Genomic DNA, 21,708 nt, shown 5'->3' with positions numbered 1-21,708 from the left:
GTGGTTTAAATGCAAGTTCAGGGAATGCTACTATAATAAATAAATTAAAACTATAATAAGTTTTAATAGGCTGTAGCCTCGATACTGTGATGATTAGTATCCCAACTCTGTATTTGAAACTACTAGTTGCTCTTAGACTTGCATAACAAACCTTTTATCAATTTTACATTAAAACGGAAAATGTATCTCTCATAACACGAACATGCCTTTTTGATTGCTATAATAAATAATCAGTGTAAATGTTGCTGAGTTTTGGTCCCAACTCTCCCGTACTGTCATTTGAGTCTGTACACGACAGGAAGGAAGAGGAGGGAAGCTCCAGAGAGTCGCTCCTCATTCAGTTTCCCTCCGTTAATTTACCGTAACTCACGGGAGAGTTACGGTAAACGTTACTGCCTCCTCTTGGTTTTTACACGGAGAACATGGCTGTGTTGAAGATACAAGACCAGGTAACGTTAACAGTATCTAACTAACGTCAGCGAACATTTAACGTAAAACTGCTGTAGTTTTGAGTGTGTTTATGTGTAACTTTAGTCACCACCATGTCACACTGACGGTTCATTTGAGCTCAAATGTGAGCGTGTATTCATGACTTAAACTGGTCTAGTAAATCACATTTAAACGGCTTTGTTAAGCTTTAGGTTTGCTGTCGTTCTTCCAGTTAACGTTAAGTCGACTGACATCTAAGCTAACTAGTAACTGTTAGCTAGCAAGTAACCAGTTAACGTAAGAGCTTCACGTCACCTGTTGCTTTACGTTTACTGAGTTCACTTTCATGTAAAAGCCATGGTAACGCGGCCGTTTGTTTGACTGTGTCGGTTTGTTTCTGTTTGTAGTGGTGATGGACTGGTGGACACTCTGATAGCTAGGAGGTTATCACGGTGGCTAACTCCTCTGCTAATGCTAGTTTGCAACTTGAACTCACGCACGACACCACGTTATTATTATTAAACCACCCCATTATAAGGTTATTGAAGTTAGTGACGCGTGCTCCACTAAATTGTAAAGCATATTTCCGATTTAACTACCGATTTTCTACCCAGGGAGTTTGCTTTGTCAGCTGTCTTTTTTTCAGCTCCCTCTGTCACGTGTTCCTGGTGATAAGAAAGGCTGTCAGACTGAAATAGCAGCTGGTGCTGGTTCTACACTCTCCAGCTGTGGTCATGAATTAGACACTTTCCACAAGCTTAAATCCTAAAGGAAGTTATGCACTGGCCATTGTAGTGGATGCATGCATCAGGAACACAATTAAAACATTGTTTTGTTAGGTTACCCCCCTAAACAGTAATACATTAGGTAAACTATTCAAATAGCTGCTGTATCAATCATCAGGAAATTTGCTATTTTTGAAGTTATTCACATGATCAAGTAAAGGCACCATGTATTTCTTTTTAATCATGATATTTTGCTCCTTTTCACATCGTTGTAGTGATTGCAAATGTTTTGTGACTGTTAGTCAAACACTTAAAGCTACTTGGGGCCCTGGTAACTTGTGATACGTCGTTATTTATTACATTTTACACTAAATTCTTTATTAATGAATATCATAATCAAATAATGATTGAGTAAAACAACTGTTAGTTGCACTCGTTGTAGTAAATTATGGCAAACAAGTGCTTAGAAATAGAAATTATTTCGGTTCAGAATCGGCCGAAATGGTTATAGCAAGATGTTTTTGTAACTCTATATGAAGTTCAGTCAAAGTGGGTCAATGATAGTGCAGCTTTGTCCCGGTCTGACCAGTCTTCCCGGACAGGCAAGCAAAAAACGGAAGAGTGTATGTGATTAGATCCCCCCCTCTCTATTCTCCATTGTTTTCTGTAGTGTTTGCTGACAGAAAACTGGACTAAGGGACAAAAATAGTCCCACTGAGAGCGACAGGAGTGAGTCTCCCTTTTTGGCTTCTGTTCATCCTCTAGAGGGCATCCTGTACCTTGCATGCAGAGTGTCCTCACCACACTATGGTGCTGCCTGAAGAGATGGTGTAGGCATTTAAGAACACACAATCAATGAAAGCACTAGGTCAAGCACAGGGGGGCGCCTTGTTGTTTTGTTTGTGTATACTTGTCCACAATGCATACATCAGCTATACACTGTTAGTGTTGGTTATTAGCCAAAGAGCCTTAAAGGACAATGTAACACTAAAAATATGCACGGTATACACAGAACAACTGCGGCTGTGGCTCAGGAGGTAAAGCAGGTCGTCGATCCCTGGCTCCTCCGGTCGATGCGTCGTAGTGTCCTTGGCCAAGATACTGAACCAGGCCGTGCTATGTGTGTGTGTGTGTCTGTGAATGAGCACTAGTTTACATCCTGATGAGCTGGCTGACTCCTTGTAGGGCAGCCTCTTGCATCAGTGTATGAGAAGTCTGTGTGAATGGGAGAATGTTGGCATACTAACTCATATCAATTTAGAACCATGTCATGTCAATGACTCATCCTCTCTGTAATTAGAGCATTAATGGATAGTACGTCGTGTTGTGCATACCATATAGTACATGTAATACCAGGACAACAAAGCTTTAAAACATCCAGATGTTACCATCGTCACTGCTGCTGTCTGTGTGAGTAGGTGTCCCAGCACACACACACACACCTTTGCCTTTGAGTTTCTGGACTGTGATTATATTACACACATTGCATCCTGTCGCAGGGTCAGAGCAGAGGTCAGTGCAAGCTGCATACTATTCCACATCTGGACGGTCACGTTGGGTCTCTCACACGACGTAAAGCTCAGGAGAAGTATTCTGAATTTTATTTGAGGGTATTTGTGATAATGTTGGGCCTGCATTCCTGTTGTTGTTGCTTCACCTTCAGCATGTTTTCCTCGTGTGCCACCAGCTCAGCATTAATGGAGCAGACATTTAAGTTCAGCACAAAATTGATTTTTTTACGGGTTTTGTTGAATGCTTGAATGCTCAGTTTGTGTTGGTCACCCTGTGCTGTACGTAAAAAAGAAATCCTGCCTATTCCACATGCTTGCTTTGCTCCTGATTACAACACATACATACGGTGCACACACAGTGCACACAAAGACAATATTCTGTTTGGCGAAATGGAAACAAATCTTCTCTGTAAACATCTCTGGGCTACGTTCCTGAACGTATCCCTGGTTCTATGCAAGAGGGAGAGACAAAACATCGCTTGTTTGTTTCTATACTTTGCTTCCCAAACATCACTCTTTGTTTGTGCCCTTGAGGCAAATCAGTAGTGTCAAACTCAGGGAGCAGAAAGATTGTTAGCCTGCGTTTCATTTTCAGTTTATAAATGTTAAGTCAATTAAACTCAAAATCTAGGCCCCGCAGAACGGCTCCGTCCAGCTGAATCGCTCTCTCTCATTCGCCCTCCCTCGCATCGTCCCTCCCTCTGAGTTAATGGGGTTGTGTGGCTTGGCAAGATTGCTCTTTTTAGGATCTGTGTTGAATATGAAGGAGACTGAGTGTGACACACAGACACAGACACAGACATGCACATACAGACTGGTCTTGTTAGCTACCCTCACATTCTCTGGCAAAGCCAGTTTGTTCCAGTTTTATAATGAGGAGATGGGGACTTTTGAAGCTATGCCAATACACCAAAGAGGATACTGGAACACACACACACAGACACACACACACACAGACACACACACACACACACACACACACACACCAATCTGGTCTCCATTTTCTTTTATTCTCTCATATTTAAAAGGAAAGGCCAACTTTACGAAGATGCAAACCACTAAAACCTTATTTAGCAAACTCTAAAAACAAGTCAACCGTGTAATGCACATGGTTTAGTTTGTACCATGCTCCGTGGGATACAGCTTTCTAGATTGACTCAAGCTGAAGGAGACCATTGGTGCTTAGTTCATACCGTTACTTTAATGTACAATACCAAAGAACAGAGCTGTGTTGAGTGTACAAGCGCGGGATCCATAAAGGAAATCACAACACAGTAGTAAACATTCAGATATCCAGTCAGTGTTGAAACGCTCAACAAACAACATGGGGGGGTTTTGCCGAAGGTAGCAGGGCTCTCAATAAAGAATCAATAGTGCTGCATCATCATTCTCCACTTGAGCATCATCGCTCCACCTACACTTTTGTTATTACACTTAAATGAACTCACAGGGGACTCGTGGACCGGCACTGGCCAGCAAGTGACCTGATAATCAGGCATCAAAATAGGTTCCTAACTCTTCTTCAGGCGAGTATTTCTCGCTTCCTTTGTCATTTTATTCTTTTTCTTCTCTTCTACATATCGTCCCCTCTTAATCTCTAACCCTTTACAGTCTGTGTTTTTAAGCCAAGTTGTTTCCAGGTTAACTTTCTGTCATCAGTTTTTGCACCCTCAGTGTCCTTTGCCCCATTCCTCTTCAGGTTTCTTTGTGTTATGGTGGTCTAGGTACCTACCTACAATTATTCTAGCTCTCTGTCCTCTTTTCCATTCACTTTCTCCCTCTCTCCCCCTCTCCCCTCCCCCTTCTCTCTCCCTCTCCCCCTCTCTTCTTTTGAAAGCGCTGGCTTCAGCAGTCTGCCTGAAACGAGCTACGCATGCCCACACATACACTGGCTGCTGCGGCCCCCCCCGTCCACGCTAATCACAGGGTCTCTCTGTGTGTGTGTGTTTGCATCTGACGTGTGTGTGTGTGTGTGTGTTCCTGGCTGCAGCACAGCAGTGAGGATATGTAGCTTCCTGTGCGCTGCTAGGCAGCCCAAGCTCATTCTGCCGCATGCCGCCTACCGCCACCATTACGCAGAGGAATTCCCTGCTGCCTGTGCTGCCGCTGCACACAGAGAGTGTTGGCTAGACAGGAGAGGAGAGAGGAGACATGCAGCAAAGCGACACTGACAGATAGAGGACACAGCTGGATCTCACATTGGATTTTACATGAAGATGTGCAGCGTTGTTTTGACGAGGAAATTGCTCTTGTTTATGGGATTTGTTGCTGACCTTTGTCCCCCTGAATTGCGCATGTATGTAAGAGGGAACACTGTGTATTCATGTGTGTATGCATGAGAGAGAGAGAGTGTGTGTGTGAGTCTTCCTGATGCGGTCAGAACGGGCAAGTCGTGTGTGTATCGTGGTGCTGGAGGAGGTGGAGGAGGATGAGCCCTCCTCTTCACCTCCACCTCCCCGGCTCAAATCATCCCCAGGCCACAGATCCCATCATGCCTCTCGAAGGGCTGCCGCTCAGGAGGACAAGGTGAGATGGGGTTTGCTTCTGTTCGGTTCTTTCGTCGAATGAATGACAAATGACAGAATTGAGGTTTTAAACAGACCAATGCTCTTGTCATACCCGGCATGAAGTTTAAACCTGTGCTGAAGTACGTAGTTCCACGTCCCATTGCATGGAAACACAATGACATTTGTCATCCTGTGCTAAATATAGCACCGACTACAATCACCGATATAGCCTGCCATGTGAGATGACTGCTGGTTTGTATAGATCATCAGTAAGGCCCGGGCCTTTATAGTCTAAGCCTACAATTGAAACATGGTCGTAAGTCTGTTCGTCGTATGAAAGCTGCTCTTTGAAGCTTACACCGAGAAGGCGCAAAGCCAGAGAGGGTTTGCTCTCTTCATATTTGTCCACCTTCTCCGACACAGTTGCAGTGGTCATCGGTGTCGTAGGCATGAGACAGACGCCGACATGCCTGACGGACTCACTTATTTTTAGTTGGGACGAAATGAGAGAGCGATGGGGAAAACAGAGACGCTCCCACATCATGATACTCATGTAGTACTAAATGGTGCAACTTGGCAGCCCTTTGCTGTGTGTGTGACAAAATGTTCAGTGAGACTCATGACACTTCCACAGACTTTAAGGAGGGAATTCAATCCTCTCAAAGGAGGGAATGGCATTATAATGTCATTTAGAGCGGCTTTTTAATTTCAAGCCTCTCCAGACCTCCTTTGAATCAATAATGTTCTTTTGTTTGTTTATTTTGTGTGTGCATTGTAAACGTTGCAGCTCAAAGAAAAGCACTGCTTACAGTACATTGTGCATTGTCAGTCTTATTTCCTCGTTACAATCTTAATTACTTATCCAAACATATTGAAAACAAGGAAACTGCTGTAATGATCAGATATTAAAAGTAAAGAGAGTGTAGTGTCATTATAAATAGAAATACATCTTGATTTATAATCGTGATCAATTCTGTATTTGAACCCAGTAATCCGATTTACTTAACCTTTCATCTGAATGGATGTATGCTCTTCTCTTGAAGGTTGTCATGCCTGCTGAGCAACACTGTTTACAAAATCCAACTCAGTATGAGGCACCGCGCGCTCTCACACACACACACACACACACACACACACACACACACACAGATGAAATGAAATAGTCTTAAAGAGCTGTTCCGAGATCTGTCTTTCATTTTCAGCTTCTTCCTTCTGGGAAAATGTGCATCTCTTCATAAGCGCATGCTTATCTTGTGTAACTTGTTAAAATGGTCCTCCTTGTACAGCTGATCTCGCATTATGTGGCGAGAGGGCATAGCTGTAACTCCTCACGGATTAAAACAATGTATTGTTTGCTTTACTGTCATAAAGAAATGAGTGATATACAGCCGTGTGTAACCTGTGGCTCTCTCCCAGCTCAGGATCGTAGTGTCTCAACTCACACTGATAACACCGTTGTCAGCATAGAAAACGACTGCCTTGCAAATGGAGCTTGTAGTCGTGTACATCAGCATCTCCTCGTCTTCTCCTTGTCTCCGTAGCCGTCTCTGTTAAGAGCCATCTTCAACGTCGACCCGGATGAAGTTCGCTCCCTCGTATTCAAGAAAGAGGATGTCAACATTCAGGTATAGGTCACACTCTTGCATTCTCCCAATATAAATGGTTTTGTTGTGACCACACCCCGGTGTATTTGCTTTTCACACTGTAGCGTCTCTCTCACACACACACACACACACACACACACACACACACACACAAAATGACAGATCAAAAACAAGGACAGTTGATCGATTGACTGACTCAGAGTGCCTTCTGGCAGCTTCCCCGTCCTATATAGCTGTCAATCAGGGCCGGACACATGACCCTCTCTTATCATTTGAGGACATAATCTTCTATATCTTCTTCCTTTTTCTCCGTTTCGCTTTCACTCTCTGTCCCCGGTCTTTCTGACTATATTTCCTCAGTTTACACCTCATTCTTTTTTCACAGTCTTTGTTTTTCTCTCTGTCCGTCTTTAACGGGTCTATAGTGCTGGGGTCATCACACTGATTTTTTTGGAGTCAGCAACACTGGCCGAAAACTATTGCAGTCACATGACATTTGTTTAAAGCCCAGGTTCATTGCTCGCTACTGCACAGAGAGAGAGAGAGAGAGAGAGAGAGAGAGAGAGAGACTGCAGCAGGGTGTGTTGAAGTGATGGAGCGAAGTGCAGAGTTGAAGTGAACAGGTGACATTGTTCTCCTTGTGGCTGGAGTCTCATGTTTCTTGTGGTCTGAAACAGTGTGAGGTGTATAGATTTTGTTTGGGGCCATGTATGCCTTCACCCCATCATGATGCGTGAGCATGTGTCCCACGGCTTCTGTTTGTGTGAAAAAGAGAAATGATGCACATGCTTAAATTTGTGTTTTTCTGTATTTTGTGATCTCCTGTCAGGACAATGAGAAGAGGACGCCTTTGCATGCTGCAGCCTACCTGGGAGACGCTGAGATCATTGAGCTGCTCGTCCTCTCAGGTAAACACTGCGGCCCAGCCCAACCTCTCGTATCAATTATTGTGGAAAGCTTACTTATCCGTCCACCGTGGCTGTTAGTGTCCATCTATGCATCCATATTAGCTCTCCTAAATGTGTTTAATAATTCCTTTGCATAATTAAACATTCATTCATTTTTCATTCTCGCACTGCAAAGTTGACAAGTCATTTATTCTCGAGTCAAATCGTGTAATCCTGCTTTTTGTTCCTAATACCTGTCAGTACTTTAGATTAGATTTCTTTTCATTGAACGGTAAATTTTTCCAGGTATATGAAAATCATGTATTTGTCTGCCTTATTTTAAGATTTCAACCAGGTCAAGACTTGGAAACACATTTTTTTTTTTTTATTTAATTTTAATTTTTGTTTTTGTTTGAAGAAACACAAGATTTGAGTCAAAATATAAAAAATCCTGCCGTGCTTTCCTACACTATTCAAAGCTACTGTCTTTTCCTCATTTATTTTTTCCTGTTCCCTCAATAGTTACAAGCGTAGTATGGAAGTGTGTGTGTGTGTGTATTTGTGTTCACTGTTTCGCAATTACGTGCAACAGGTGCAGCTTCAGGGCTATTTTAACCCCAAGCGGTGCCAAAGAACATCACGGGAGTTCTATATCTTCCAGGCCCTGTTGCCTCACAAGACCCCCTTCCCATAAGTGAAAGTGTGAAAAGCCTTTTAAACTATTAGTTTGTCTTAAAGCTTTTGTTTACTATATCTTGGGCCTTTTAATGTATCTTTCAATGATTCCACCATGCTTGACTTTGCTGTGTCTGCCATTGCTGCCATATCTCTGATGTCTGCTCACTCTCTCCCTCACTCTCCTTCTCTCCTCCAGGAGCCAGAGTTAATGCCAAAGACAACAAGTGGTTGACTCCTCTTCACCGAGCTGTCGCCTCTTGTAGTGAGGTAACACACTACTACACAAACACACGTGCTAATGTGCGCTGTGATGACTCCACTAATTATGCCACGATAACCACGTCCCTCAGCAGCTATGGAATGCTGCCTTCTCAGTGCTACTGTCGGCATGAAAGCCCCCTAAGAATAGCAAAGACTTTCACAAGCACCCACACATTGCCATGTACTTTGTTAGTACACTGAGGCATTTTTAAAAATACCCTCTGTCTCCACACTCATGCTCACTGTCCACCCAGGACGCAGTGGCAGTGTTGCTGAAGCACAGTGCAGATGTTAACGCCCGGGACAAGAACTGGCAGACGCCGCTCCACGTGGCAGCGAGCAACAAGGCGGTGCGCTGCGCCGAGGCTCTGGTCCCGCTGCTCAGCAACGTCAATGTGTCTGACCGGGCGGGACGCACTGCCCTGCACCACGCTGCCTTCAGCGGACACGTAGAGGTGGGTCTCCTGTGGACACACACACACACACAAACAGGGACACTCGCATGCCATGTCCGCATCTAGTTGATTTGCTTTTGTGTGGTAGATGGCGAAGTTGCTGCTGTCCAGAGGAGCCAACATTAATGCATTTGACAAGAAGGACAGGAGAGCCATTCACTGGGCAGCCTACATGGGTGAGACTCTTTTATTGCATGGTTTTGAATGCAAACGTACTTTTTATCGGACTAGATAAAGCCTCTCTCTCTCTCTCCCTCCCTTTTTTTTAAATGTCATTTTCGGCCCTCCTCTGTTTCAGGTCACCTGGAGGTGGTGAAGTTATTGGTGGCCAGTGGAGCAGAGGTTGACTGTAAGGACAAAAAAGCGTACACTCCGCTCCATGCAGCCGCCTCCAGTGGCATGAGCAGCACAGTGCACTACCTGCTAGGCCTGGGGGTCCACGTCAGTACAGACACACACATATGAGCATGCACGTGCAGTATATACTGTGCCATAACCCTTTGACCCGGCTAAGTCTTTAACCGTAGATATACAAGCTATTTTAAATGGACAAGACAATAAAAGTACTTCTCACCTTGCATAGGTCAACGAGGTGAACGGCTATGGCAACACGCCGCTCCATTTGGCCTGTTACAATGGACAGGATGTGGTGGTCAGTGAGCTCATCGAGGCGGGGGCCAACGTCAACCAGGTGTGTGTGTGTGTGTGTCCTTGTGTGAGATAGTATGCGCGTGGTGATTGTGCGTGTTTAATCCTTTTCTTTGGTACCTTGCTTCAGGTGAATGAGAGGGGGTTTTCTCCTCTCCACTTTGCCTCCTCCTCACGCCAGGGGGCGCTGTGCCAGGAGCTGCTGTTGGCCCACGGAGCTCACATCAACATGCGGGTGTGTCCATATGAAGATACACTTACACACAAACACTGAAACAGCCAAATTTAGCTGATGAATGGTATTTGGATTCATACATCACCTGTAGGCCTATAGAGGTAAGAAGCCTGTGTCCTCGTGTGCCCAGTATCTAGTAGAAAGTTGAAATGACAGTGTTAACACTTGGGTAGCAGTGATGGAAACTGATATTAGGTCCCCACAGCCTCAAGATGCAAGGCCATATGGAAGATGACGGGGGTGGGGGATGCTCCCTGAGGCTGCAAGCTGCTCAGGGATTATATCTGTGTGTGTGTGTGTGTGTGTGTGTGTGTGTGTGTGTGTGTGTGTGTGTGTGTGTGTGTGTGTGTGTGTGTGTGTGTGTGTGTGTGTGTGTGTGTGTGTGTGTGTGTGTGTGTGTGTGTGTGTGTGTGTGTGTGTGTGTGTGGGGGGGGGGGTCCACGAGGGCGTCTACGATAGCTTCTGTTCATGCTACGCTTCCTTACACTGCAGTATTTTATTAGACTCAGTTGAGTCAGCTTCCCACACTGGCACTTCAATGTAAATCATGCACTGCAGCACTGATATAGGTCTAAACTCTACAGAACATCATATTCATCGTCTTTGTACCGCTCTTCTTGTCTCCACCGTCTCTCCCGCCATCTGTCCAGAGTAAGGATGGTAAAACCCCGCTCCACATGGCAGCTACCTACGGAAGGTTCTCCTGCTCTCAGGCGCTCATTCAAAATGGTGAGAGCCTCCCTCTGCAGTGTGCTGTCTGCTTCACACACAGCCTACATACGTAATACCACTTTTTTTTTTTTATGTGTGCGTAGGAGCCGAGATTGATTGTGAGGACAAGAGCAGAAACACTGCCCTTCACATCTCTGCCCGCTGTGGCCATGAGCTCATCATCACAGCACTCATCAAACACGAAGCCGACACCGCCAAGTTAGTAACAGTTGACATTTAACCATCTGTCCATCTATCTTCTCACTGAATATGTGCTTTAATGATAAGACGCACAAATTACAACGGAACGGTTTGATGATTGGGGATGTTTAATCTCACCATAAACCATACTTTCGATCTTTTTTTGTTTTCTTTCTGTCGTCATTAATGCACCCATGCTCTCACACCTCACCCTCCTGTGATGGCTTGCCTTCTTTGCCTCCATGTTTTTTCAGGAGAGGCATTCACGGGATGTTCCCTCTACACCTGGCAGCTCTTAGCGGCTTCTCGGATTGCTGCAGGAAGCTGCTGTCCTCAGGTACAGTCATGCTGACACCATTCTTGTCAGTGGAATTACCTAGTTGACATCTTAATTGATGCTGATAACATATTTCTGCAGGGTTTGACATGGACACCCCTGATGACTTTGGAAGGACCTGTCTACATGCTGCTGCAGCTGGAGGGTGAGTCATCATTCCTGCTCAATGCACGACTATTGTTTTATTCCTGAGCCTCTTTGATGCTTTTCTTTGTTCCTTATTTAACGGCATTCACCCTTTTGTTTCATTTTTGCCATCTCTCTTGTACACTGAAATATGATCCGTGCACTTGATTACAATAGGTTAGTATGTCAGCAAAACACCACTGTTGAATCTTGTCAATCCAACCAGGAACCTGGAGTGTCTGAACCTGCTGTTGAACATTGGAGCGGACTTTAACAGGAAAGACAACTTTGGAAGGTGAGCCACGCGTGTAGTTTGATTCTAGAACTGTTAGGAATAGAAATAAGGTCTGAAAACTGAGGAAGACTTTTTGACCATCCTTAGGACTCCACTACACTATGCATCAGCCAACTGTAACTACCACTGTGTGTTTGCCTTGGTGGGCTCTGGGGCAAGCATCAATGAGCTGGACCAGAGAGGCTGCAGCCCCCTGCACTACGCCGCTGCAGCCGACACTGATGGAAAGTACGTTCTACTCTGTCTTTAATTGATTAAGTTAAAAGTTAAGGATCAAAGTGTAAATAAATAATCCTCAGTGTCAGATGAAGGCTTTAAAAACCATCTCCTCTCTTTGGTCTTTGTCAGGTGTGTGGAGTACCTGTTGAGGAACGATGCCGATCCAGGAACGAGAGACAAACAGGGTTACAGTGCTGTGCACTATGCCTCAGCTTATGGACGCACACTCTGCCTGGAACTGGTGTGTACAGCGTCCACAAAGAGTGACAAATATGTTGCATGTCCTACAGACAGTCAGAAAATCTGAACGCCTTCATGTGCTAAAAGGTTTTTCAACTACAGCACACAAGCACACTTAGTATCATAAACAGTCTTTGTGTTTCTTTTAGATGGCAAGTGAGACACCTCTTGATGTGGTGAGTGAGCCTTTACATTGATTGATTTTTGTTTTTGTACTTGGCTCCCTCTGTTGGACAAATGGGGAACAGAGTGGTTAGATCGTCTGGTGGGCAGGTGAAACTACTGTGAAAACTCTTCTATCTTGTTATTGGTTGGATAACGATTGGCAGGCCAACATTGTATGCATTTGGAAGGAAAACACTCGTAGCGCACACCTTTTGCGAAAACACCCCGAAATCTCTCCTTCAATACATTTGGACCAAATGCAGCAGTGTGATCGCGGCCTGATTTCTGTGCAACTTGCTCTGTCTGCACACCTGGATGTAAAATGAGTTAATGTGGGAACCATCTCTCTATTTCAGTTAATGGAGACATCAGGAGCAGACATCATGAGTGACTCAGAGAGCCAGGCCCCCGTCAGTCCACTCCACCTGGCGGTGAGTTCAAGATGTGTGTCTGTATTACAATGCGGTGTGTCTGTATTTGGTTGTTTGTCTCTCTCACATCCAGGATTTCACTGTCTCTGCCATGTCTGTTCCCATTAGACATAACAGAAGTGTCTATTGGTGTGTGTCTTCCATTGATTTAGGCTTACCATGGACACTGTGGAGCTTTAGAGGTTCTCTTGTCATCCTTGCTGGAAGTGGATGTTTGCAACCTGGAGGGCCGAACCCCCCTCAGCCTGGCCTGCTCCAAGGGTCACCAGGAGTGTGTCTCCATGCTGCTGCACCACGGCTCCTCACCCATGACCCGTGACTATACACACAAAAAGACAGCCATACATGCTGCAGGTATACATACAGGCTGTGTCACACACACACACACACACACACACACACACACACACACACACACACACACACACACACACACACACACAGAGACACATACAACCACAGAAACCTGTTTGGATGCCACACGTTCACATGATTGAGGATTATTTTCTCGCTTATAAAATGTAAACATGAGTCAAACAAAGTCATGCTCTAGTGTGTGTGTGTGTGTGTGTGTGTGTGTGTGTGTGTGTGTGTGTGTGTGTGCCGTAGCTATGAATGGCCACCCAGAGTGCCTGCGCCTGCTCATGAGCACCAACGACCAACACATTAATGTGGATGTACAAGACACCAATGGACAGTGAGTGTGAGATTATTATGCAGTTATTTTGTTTGAGAAGATTACTTTAACTCGTTTCGTGAATAAATACATAAAAGTACTTAGTTATGTCATATTTCCACGCTGTGTCCAGGACTCCTCTGATGTTGGCGGTGCTGAATGGACACACAGAGTGTGTGTACTCTCTACTCAGTCAAGGAGCCAGTGTCGACAATCAGGACCGCTGGGGGAGGACGGCACTCCACCGAGGGGTGAGACATTCACTCACTAATATTATAATATTTTATGACACTATATTTATCATTATTATTCTCCACTCTCTTGATTTTCACACAGGCGGTGACGGGCCAGGAGGAGAGTGTCGAGGCTCTGCTCCAGCGTGGGGCCAGCGTGTGCGTCAGAGACATCCTGGGCCGCTCCCCCGTTCACCTGGCATCCGCCTGTGGCCGTGTGGGGGTCCTGGGGGCCCTCCTGCAGGCCACCACCAGCACCACCTCACACACGCACCTCACTGACAACCAGGGCTACACACCACTGCACTGGGCCTGCTACAACGGTACGGAGAAACATTCTGTGTGAAACCACAGCAAAGTAGTATGTCTGTTCCTCCCTTTGTACCTCCATCCTCTCTTTGTTTTCCTAGGATATGACGCCTGCGTGGAGGTGTTGTTGGACCAAGAGGTGTTCAAGAAGATTAAGGGCAACTCCTTCAGTCCACTGCACTGTGCTGTGTAAGACAATGTGCGCCAATGAATGTTTTTTTTTATGTAGATAGATGTCGGTCTGAAGGTGTGTGACAGTGTGTGTTTTGTATTTCAGTATGAGCGATAATGAGGGCGTGGCTGAGATGCTAATTGACTCCCTGGGCACAGCTATCGTCAACACCACTGACTCCAAGGGCAGGTGAGAGATGATGTGATGATGATGGAGGATGAGAAGATGTCTGGAGGGAGCACAAGCTCTGCCGGTATTTTATCAACTGTGTTCGTGTCAACGCAGGACCCCCCTCCACGCTGCAGCTTTTTCCGACCACGTGGAGTGCGTTTCCCTTCTGCTGAGCCAGGGAGCTCAGGCAAACGTAGTTGACACACACATATGCAGCACACCGCTGATGATGGCGGCTCTAAACGGACAGACCAATACTGTGGGTCAGTACGCCCCATTGACACTTAGGTACACTGTTTGGCCTTTGATTTCTTAACCTTTGACATGTAACCATTGCCGTTTCGTGTGTTTTAGAGATGTTGGTGAGCAGTGCGAAAGCAGACTTCACACTACAGGACACAAACAGGAACACAGCATTACATCTGGCTTGCAGCAAGGTAACAACCATTTACAGAGACAGGAAATGCGTTTTTATTCACTGGCCATGGTGAATTATTAATATCAATATCTCACCATGGGTACACATGTGAAATGTACAAAAGAGACAATAGATTAGGGACTAATTCTACATTTCAACAAGTCAAAGTGAATTATTTCCGGATTGTGCAAGACATCTATGATTATACTTATTTTTTATTCCTTACTTGGTCGCTCTCTGTTCCTGTGAGGGTCATGAGACGAGTGCCTTGTTGATTCTGGAGAAGATCAGCGATAAGAACCTCGTCAACTGCACCAACGCTGCTCTCCAGACGTACGTAGTGTTCCTCGGCGCAGGCCGACATTTAGCCGTGCTGTTGGGTAATCCTCTATGTTCAGACTGGATGTATTTTAAAATCTCCCTCCGCCTTCTTTCAGGCCCCTGCATGTAGCAGCCAAGAAGGGACTGACGGTGGTGGTCCAGGAGCTGCTGAGGAAAGGGGCCAGTGTTTTAGCAGTGGACGAGAACGGTCAGTGTTTCTGCTTCCTCACACGCCTCACTATTCATACACACTTCAGCAGCGACATGTTGTTAGGCCTCCATGCCGGCGGCAGCAGTGGCATGTCCGTCTGTCCCATTCTTGTTAATCTCAGTAATGGCATACATGATATTTTTTATTGTATACCATACTATAACTTGTTCATGACATTTTATGACTCTATGGCATTTTTATGGCATACTGTACTCTGACTTTTTAATCATGTTTTAACATACTATACTAAGACTTTTTACTATACTATAATCTGACTTGTTCGACATACTATACTTTGACTTTTTTCGACATGCTTTTTTCACATACTATACTATAACTTTAATGACTTTCTTTTTTAAATACTATGACTTTTTAATATACTATATTATGACTTTTTATTGACGTTTTTCTTACATACTATACTATGACTTTTTTCGCCCCAAAAATATAGTCTTTACTTTTCAACATACTATACTTTGCCTTTTTATTCGCATACTATATTCTTACTTTTTAATGAATTTTTTCCGACATTCTATACTTTTACTTTTTTCAACATACTATATTATGACTTTTTTAAAAATACTATACTTCGACTTTTTAATTGTATACTATGCTATGACTTTTTCATGGCTTTTCTTGGGGTGTGCTCTGTCTTTCTGTTGTCAGCTGTTAGTTGGAGAAGAGGTTGCTTGAGGATGAGTTGGGATGAATGAGTGCAAACCTGAAGCTTTAGTGTACTCCTATTATCTGTATGTTGCCATGTGTAGTATACTTTGCATTCTCAATGCTGCTATGTCTAGATCTCTTTCTGTGTACTGGCTTTGAAAAAAAAAGTTCTCCATCTGGGACAAATAAATAGACGTTTTTATGACATACTACAGCCGGGACCTGAGGTTCTATGTTTTCGGATTGTCCGTCCCTCTGTACGTATGTTTACCATTTATGTCTCATGAAAGCTATATCTAAGAAACAAACACTGACTTGTTGGAGGCATACAACCACGAGGCGGTAATTCTAGTTTTAACTCTCTCGCTCCTGTCTTATTCCTAGGCTACACTCCTGCTCTGGCCTGCGCTCCCAACCGTGATGTGGCCGACTGTCTGGCACTCATCCTCAACTCCATGATGCCCACCTCCCCTATGGTCACCATAGCAGCTTTGTCTGCACCCTCTCTAACTCAGACAGTCATCAACCACCACCCCACCAACAACCACGTCTCCAAAGGCGTGGCCTTCGACACCCCTCCCTCTCTGAGGCCTGACCACGTTTCCTACTGCAGACCGGAGCGGCCGCCGACGTCCGTCATTGGGGATGATGAACTGAATGACTCAGACTCAGAAACATACTGAGGACATATACCTGCTATTGGACAGAGCCCCACAATACTGACAAGCTAGCCAGCCACTCAGGAGCCTTAATAGATCACTGACAAGGAACTGCAGATTATTTTTAGGTAAGCTTAAATCTAAAAATAAACTTTGTTCGAAAACACGTTTGTTTCCTTAAGGTGAAAAATAATGTACTAAAAGATAGAATATATTTACACTATGTTTATCTCAGACACCATCACTGTATGGTCAGTAACATGGCCAGTGTCTTTTTAATTTCCAAGCAATGTTATTTTCCTTTTTTAAATTAAGTACCTACTCTTTGCTGATACTTTGGAGTAGTTTTAAGCCTTTTCATGGTTTTTCCTTCAACTAACACTAGAAGAGCATCTGCTGGAGAAACGCTCACAGGACATTTTTTGGCACGATTGTCTAAAGAAGAAACAGAGGACGATCTTATGGGACCAGGAGATTGATTACTGTTTTCCCTACTGTACTTGAGTTTTTAATTCATGGCAGACACTGATGGCTGTCACTCTCACACATTGCTAATGTGTTAACCACTTTTTAATTCCTTGGAGAGGAAGTCCTGATTTAATCCTATAAATGTATTCCAAGTGGAGGCTGAACCCACGGGGACTGATTAGGACAGCAGGTGGCTGTCAGACCCATTTACCTTGTGATTGGTCCAGGAGTCATTTGATAGATGACCCCAATGAGCTGCTTTAAGGAACTTTTAACTTGCAATGCTGTAACTACTCAATGACTGTGTACTGTACAGGAGACTGGGGAAAGTGGCTGACACTGTGTGTGTATGTGTGTGTGTGTGGAGAGAGAGAGAAATTGATAAATATTGCCTTTTTTAGGAAAAAGCAACTTTCAGGCAGAGGATGAACGCCACTGGTGATGTTTGTAAAGATTAAGTAATGAACAAATAAAAGGATTTGTTTTTCATTTATTGCAGTTATATCTGACAGAACACAAATGTTCAACACCTGACTTGTCATTAGCAGTCTTGGTCAGATTTGTTATTCATTTGTTATTCATTGTCCAGGTGATACATGCGTCCGTACAGACAGGCAGTGACCAGCCCATCAGTCATATTTGAGTGTTTCATGGTCACTCTGCCATCTGCAGCTGTTTCCAGATGCTCTGGCTGCTCCAGGACAAGCTTGTTAACCAAAAGTGATGGGTACACATATCTGGTCCCAAACCTCCCCTCTAACAGGAAGTCCATTTTTGACTCTGCCTCTTCCACTTCCTGTCCACAGGAACTGACGTCCAACCCTGCACAGCGGACTAGTGCACAAACCTGCAACAGACATGTGATAAATGTGACAAGAGCATCATCACGCAGTTATATGTCCCCAATTATTCTCTTTCCTACCTGCAGGGCGTAACGTCCGTTCACTGTGTGTGTTCCGGCAAATGCTCCCAATGCGTAGAGCTCTTTACTGTCGCCCGGTGGTAACCGCCGGTACTGCAGGTGACAGCAAAAAGTGCCATCACATACGTTCACTTTGCCCTCTGTCTCGTTTAGAAGGATAAATATAAATGGGTCGTACATCATGGAGGAGGTGAAGGTGGTGGAGGAGGAGAAAAGAACTGAGGAAGCAGTTTCAGGAGGAGGAGGAGGATCAAAACAGTTCTCTTTGTGACAGTGTCCAGAGTCTGTCGCTGTAGATGATGTGGACTCACCCCTAACTACCCGCTCCTCTGTGACCACGCTCTGCCCCATCAACAGTGGGTCTAAGACTGGCACCCTGGCTACCAGCAGCCTGCCCTTTTCTGGGTCTCCTTTCTGGGCGTGGTGGTACGTGGCAGAAGACGGGGTGTAGATACCACTTCCTGTCATGATCAGTCGGTCACTGCGAATGTTGGCCGCCAGCAGGGTGACATTGGCACCTATGCTGAACGCCCGCTGGAACTGGATCGCGTCCAGTAGAGGGAGCTGGTTCATCCAGGCTGTGGGGAAGATCAACTGACGAACACCCTGAAAGGGGTCCAAGGAGAAGGAGGATGTGAGGAAAAGAGAAGACAGACCACAGGAATGTAAAGTTGGGTAAAGAGTTAGAGTGGCTGTTTTTCTACCTTCTCCAACAGGGTAACTGTGGGCTCGTGGAACAGGATGTCAAAGCAAATGATGAGACCAAATTTCCCGGCAAAAGGTGTATCAAACGTTGTGATCTCAGGTTGTGGCGGCGTGTCGAAGGCCTCCTCAAAGTAGAGGTTGTGTTTGTGGTAGCGCGCCACCAGCAGGCCATCTGACCTGTATGAAAGAAGATTCTGTTAACAGCTCCCATAGACCAGGAAATGATGCATTGGTGCACTTGCTAGACTTCAGCTAAACTTTATTTCAATGTCTGCACTGTACCTGAAAACCACGTTGGTGTTGAACTGCCAGTGTCCATCAGATGGACAGGAGGAGGGGTCCGTCTTCAGGGGGCAGGGCTGCAGGTCAGCCATGTTGGCCACCAGGTAGAGGTTGTAACGACGGGCCATACAGCTCAGACGCTGGAGAACCTGTGAAACACAACCACACTCAAATGGGATTATATTCACAGACTGGTGCTGCACGGGTGAAGGCTCTGAGCAGCCTAGTGGTCTCTCCGTGTAAGTGCGTCATGTCAGAATGCCTGTTCAATAATAACATCAAACCTAAATGTCTGATTGTGCACCTCGGTGTTGTTGTATTTGCCCGGTTCTGTGCAGGGGTTCCAGCTCTCCTGCTGGGGGTCAGGAATGGTTTCCAGGTAGCCAGAGATGGACGAACGGCTGAAGTTAAAACCATGGAGACCATCTTCTGGAAACACCAGGATCTGGGCACCCTGAAGGGAAGAGGAGGGCAGAGTATAGAGCTTAATTACTCTACTGTAGTCATGTACTCTGTGACATTAAATGTGCATCATTCTGTCGGCATAGAGAAATACAACCTCTCATGTTGACTGACTCAATTCTTATTTAATATTATACCTAGTGTGATTTTCAATCATTTTTACAGATCAAACAGAAACTTATATATCAGTTAGTGGTCTGTCTCATATGAGGGATGTTTTTAGCTGCTGGGGAAACTTTAATTCTGTTAAATTTAGTGGACTCAGGTAACTGAAATTGAAAAACAAATGTATAGCAACCTTCAATGGCATTTGAGGCTTTGCTTAAAGGGTGCAAAGACCAATACAATAAAAAGTTATGAATTAATAATAATGTAATAGTTGTATCAGTAAAGAAAAAATAGGGTCAGGAAAAATTGTTAAGTTTGACTTTACGGTAACTTTGACATAAATAGTAAACGTTTAACTCTCTCCTGACCTGACCATACCTGCTGAGCGGCCAGGGCAGCCTGCTCCTCGTAGACATCCAGGTTCTTCTGCATGTGCTGCAGGGCAGCGGGGCGGGACAGGGGGACACGAGGCTCCGGGTTCAGGACTAAGTTGTGCTCATACACAGCGGCCACGTACGAGTAGTCCACGGCTGGTTCTGTCTGACCAACAGCCGAAGTTAGAGAGAAGCTAACAAAAACGACAAGCAGCAAAAACATGGTTTCTTCCACGACAGACATGGCGCACTTATCCAGACGCACTTGATACACCATAGCCTGTGTGAGGGGTCAGGAGTCCTATAGTGAGTCAGCTTATTATCTTACTGCCCTTGCAAAATAATATTGTTTTAGTGTATGGGTCAATGACATGACATGCATATTTTTGTATCCGAGTCCACTATTTCCTTTTAAAATAATTGTATCAATTCATGACATATATCATTTCATAAAACCTATCCGGTTTTGATAAATTTTCAGAACAATCAAATAATATATATTATTTTATGTTTTTGCTTCTCAAACCCTGAAAATGTCAGGCGGTGCACCTGGCCTATGAACAGACTAAGAAAACTATTTAAAAAGGTATTTAAATGATAATAAATTCAAAATAAAATACTATGTCATGCTTTTATTGTTGAAACGATTAAAATAAACCAAATTTTTACAAATGCCAATAGTTTTAAGCTGTTGCGATAATTTAAACACTTTTGTCCAGCAATTTGAATGTTCTCAAATGTCAGGGTGGCACAACTATAAAGATGGGACTTTTATTATGAAATGAAAGTGCAGAACAGTAAACAGGATATTGCATCATCAAGAGGACCTCAACGGACCTTTATGGCAGAGTGAAAATATTTGTATATCTCTTTTGAATATTGATAAAAACAGCTACTTTCAACTTATATGTATACTTATATGTTTACTTTCCATGTCAGGGTGTTACAACCAATGTAAAACTAGAAAAATGTTATTTTATCATACATTTCTTTATTCTATTTAAAATGTATATGTATGAAGTTGTTAGCAAGAACAAAAGCTAATGCTAGTGGCCTAGTAGATGCCTGTTTAATTTGAAATAAATTGCAAATGTAAGGTGGGGCAACCAGTAAGTCAGGTGGCGCAACTGCAAAGAATGTCACTCTATGATATAAAGCTCTAACATTATTTACTATTTTTTTCAAAAGTTTAACAGTGATAAGTTAACGATATTATACACTTTCAAACTATTTTCATGATATTAATGAATATTTTTTAACTATTAAGGATGCCACTGTCAAGTAAAGCAAAATCAGCACGACCCAGGGAGCAGACAAGTCATGTATCTAGTGTGTGCAAAATGCTGCCACAATGAGGTAGAAGCTACATCACCCCAGGCGGAAGCGACTGTGATTTTGCCTATTCCAGTTATGTGCTAAACATGATTACTATGAAATATTTACTACTTTCAATTAAAAAGAGACTTTTGATTAAAAAAAACACGTTGTATTTGAAATAAAAATATGAATTTTCTGCATATTTCCTGTGATTACTTATATTGTCAGGTGGCACAACTGATACATGTCATGGTGGTGCAACCAGGTAAAATATTAATTTAAGGCAATAAATAATAGGTTAAAGTGATTTTTTTTTTTTTGCTTAATATGATGTGAACTATTGTATTGAATGTATTAATTTGTATATTTGTATAATTATGTTTCTCTGTTTAAATGTAAAATCAAATGTTAAATATACTAAATAGCTGGCCAAGAGAACACAATTATGATAAATTGTTTATATATAAAACACAACCACAAAATACGATGTGTTAGACACAGTAGACACTCTAGGATACTTGTCAAAAATTTCAGTTTGAATAAATATTAGGAAAATATATATATTTTTA

General features: G+C 43.8%; 2 protein-coding genes across 3 annotated transcripts; one reads left to right on the top strand and one right to left on the bottom strand.

Moving 5' to 3' along the window:
- The first annotated feature begins 308 nt into the window (after nt 1–308).
- Nucleotides 309–17,458, top strand: ankrd28a (ankyrin repeat domain 28a). Of its 2 annotated transcripts, none has more exons than XM_076105418.1 (29): nt 309–449; nt 6,714–6,797; nt 7,606–7,684; nt 8,538–8,608; nt 8,857–9,057; nt 9,146–9,233; nt 9,356–9,498; nt 9,641–9,748; nt 9,836–9,940; nt 10,591–10,669; nt 10,756–10,870; nt 11,107–11,189; nt 11,271–11,334; nt 11,542–11,610; nt 11,698–11,838; nt 11,959–12,070; nt 12,219–12,245; nt 12,591–12,665; nt 12,818–13,019; nt 13,275–13,362; nt 13,475–13,592; nt 13,678–13,897; nt 13,985–14,072; nt 14,161–14,244; nt 14,341–14,489; nt 14,581–14,663; nt 14,895–14,977; nt 15,082–15,173; nt 16,227–17,458. In XM_076105418.1, exons 1-29 carry the CDS (start codon nt 423–425, stop codon nt 16,523–16,525), a joined length of 3,177 nt encoding a protein of 1,058 aa, XP_075961533.1. In that variant the 5' UTR covers nt 309–422; the 3' UTR covers nt 16,526–17,458. The 2 variants fall into 2 exon arrangements, with proteins under 2 accessions (XP_075961533.1, XP_075961532.1); XM_076105417.1 differs by having other exon boundaries at nt 14,581–14,665; nt 14,876–14,977.
- btd (biotinidase) lies at nt 17,440–20,561 on the bottom strand. The gene is made up of 6 exons (XM_076105426.1): nt 19,827–20,561; nt 19,183–19,332; nt 18,879–19,027; nt 18,596–18,773; nt 17,892–18,497; nt 17,440–17,816 (listed from the first exon to the last, which is right to left on the bottom strand). The coding sequence occupies exons 1-6, from the start codon at nt 20,097–20,099 to the stop codon at nt 17,544–17,546; spliced, it is 1,629 nt and encodes a 542-aa protein (XP_075961541.1). The 5' UTR covers nt 20,100–20,561; the 3' UTR covers nt 17,440–17,543.
- Between the last annotated feature and the right edge of the window lie 1,147 nt (nt 20,562–21,708).

Source organism: Anarhichas minor, unplaced genomic scaffold (genome assembly GCF_050575085.1).
Source record: "Anarhichas minor isolate MPS153535 unplaced genomic scaffold, ASM5057508v1 ptg000033l, whole genome shotgun sequence".
Taxonomy (NCBI): domain Eukaryota; kingdom Metazoa; phylum Chordata; class Actinopteri; order Perciformes; family Anarhichadidae; genus Anarhichas; species Anarhichas minor.
This window is presented reverse-complemented; position numbering and strand designations above follow the sequence as displayed.

What these genes read in the sequence shown, in the direction of transcription:
- ankrd28a (XM_076105417.1), top strand. Translation starts at nt 423, where the DNA reads ATGGCTGTGTTGAAGATACAAGACCAG. An exon ending in GTACAAGACACCAATGGACA is followed by an intron (nt 13,363 to 13,474) that starts GTGAGTGTGAGA and finishes CGCTGTGTCCAG; the next exon opens with GACTCCTCTGATGTTGGCGG. An exon ending in GGACGGCACTCCACCGAGGG is followed by an intron (nt 13,593 to 13,677) that starts GTGAGACATTCA and finishes ATTTTCACACAG; the next exon opens with GCGGTGACGGGCCAGGAGGA.
- btd (XM_076105426.1), bottom strand. Translation starts at nt 20,099, where the DNA reads ATGGTGTATCAAGTGCGTCTGGATAAGTGCGCCATGTCTGTCGTGGAA. An exon ending in GCAAATACAACAACACCGAG is followed by an intron (nt 19,028 to 19,182) that starts GTGCACAATCAG and finishes TGTGTTTCACAG; the next exon opens with GTTCTCCAGCGTCTGAGCTG. An exon ending in AACACCAACGTGGTTTTCAG is followed by an intron (nt 18,774 to 18,878) that starts GTACAGTGCAGA and finishes TCTTTCATACAG; the next exon opens with GTCAGATGGCCTGCTGGTGG.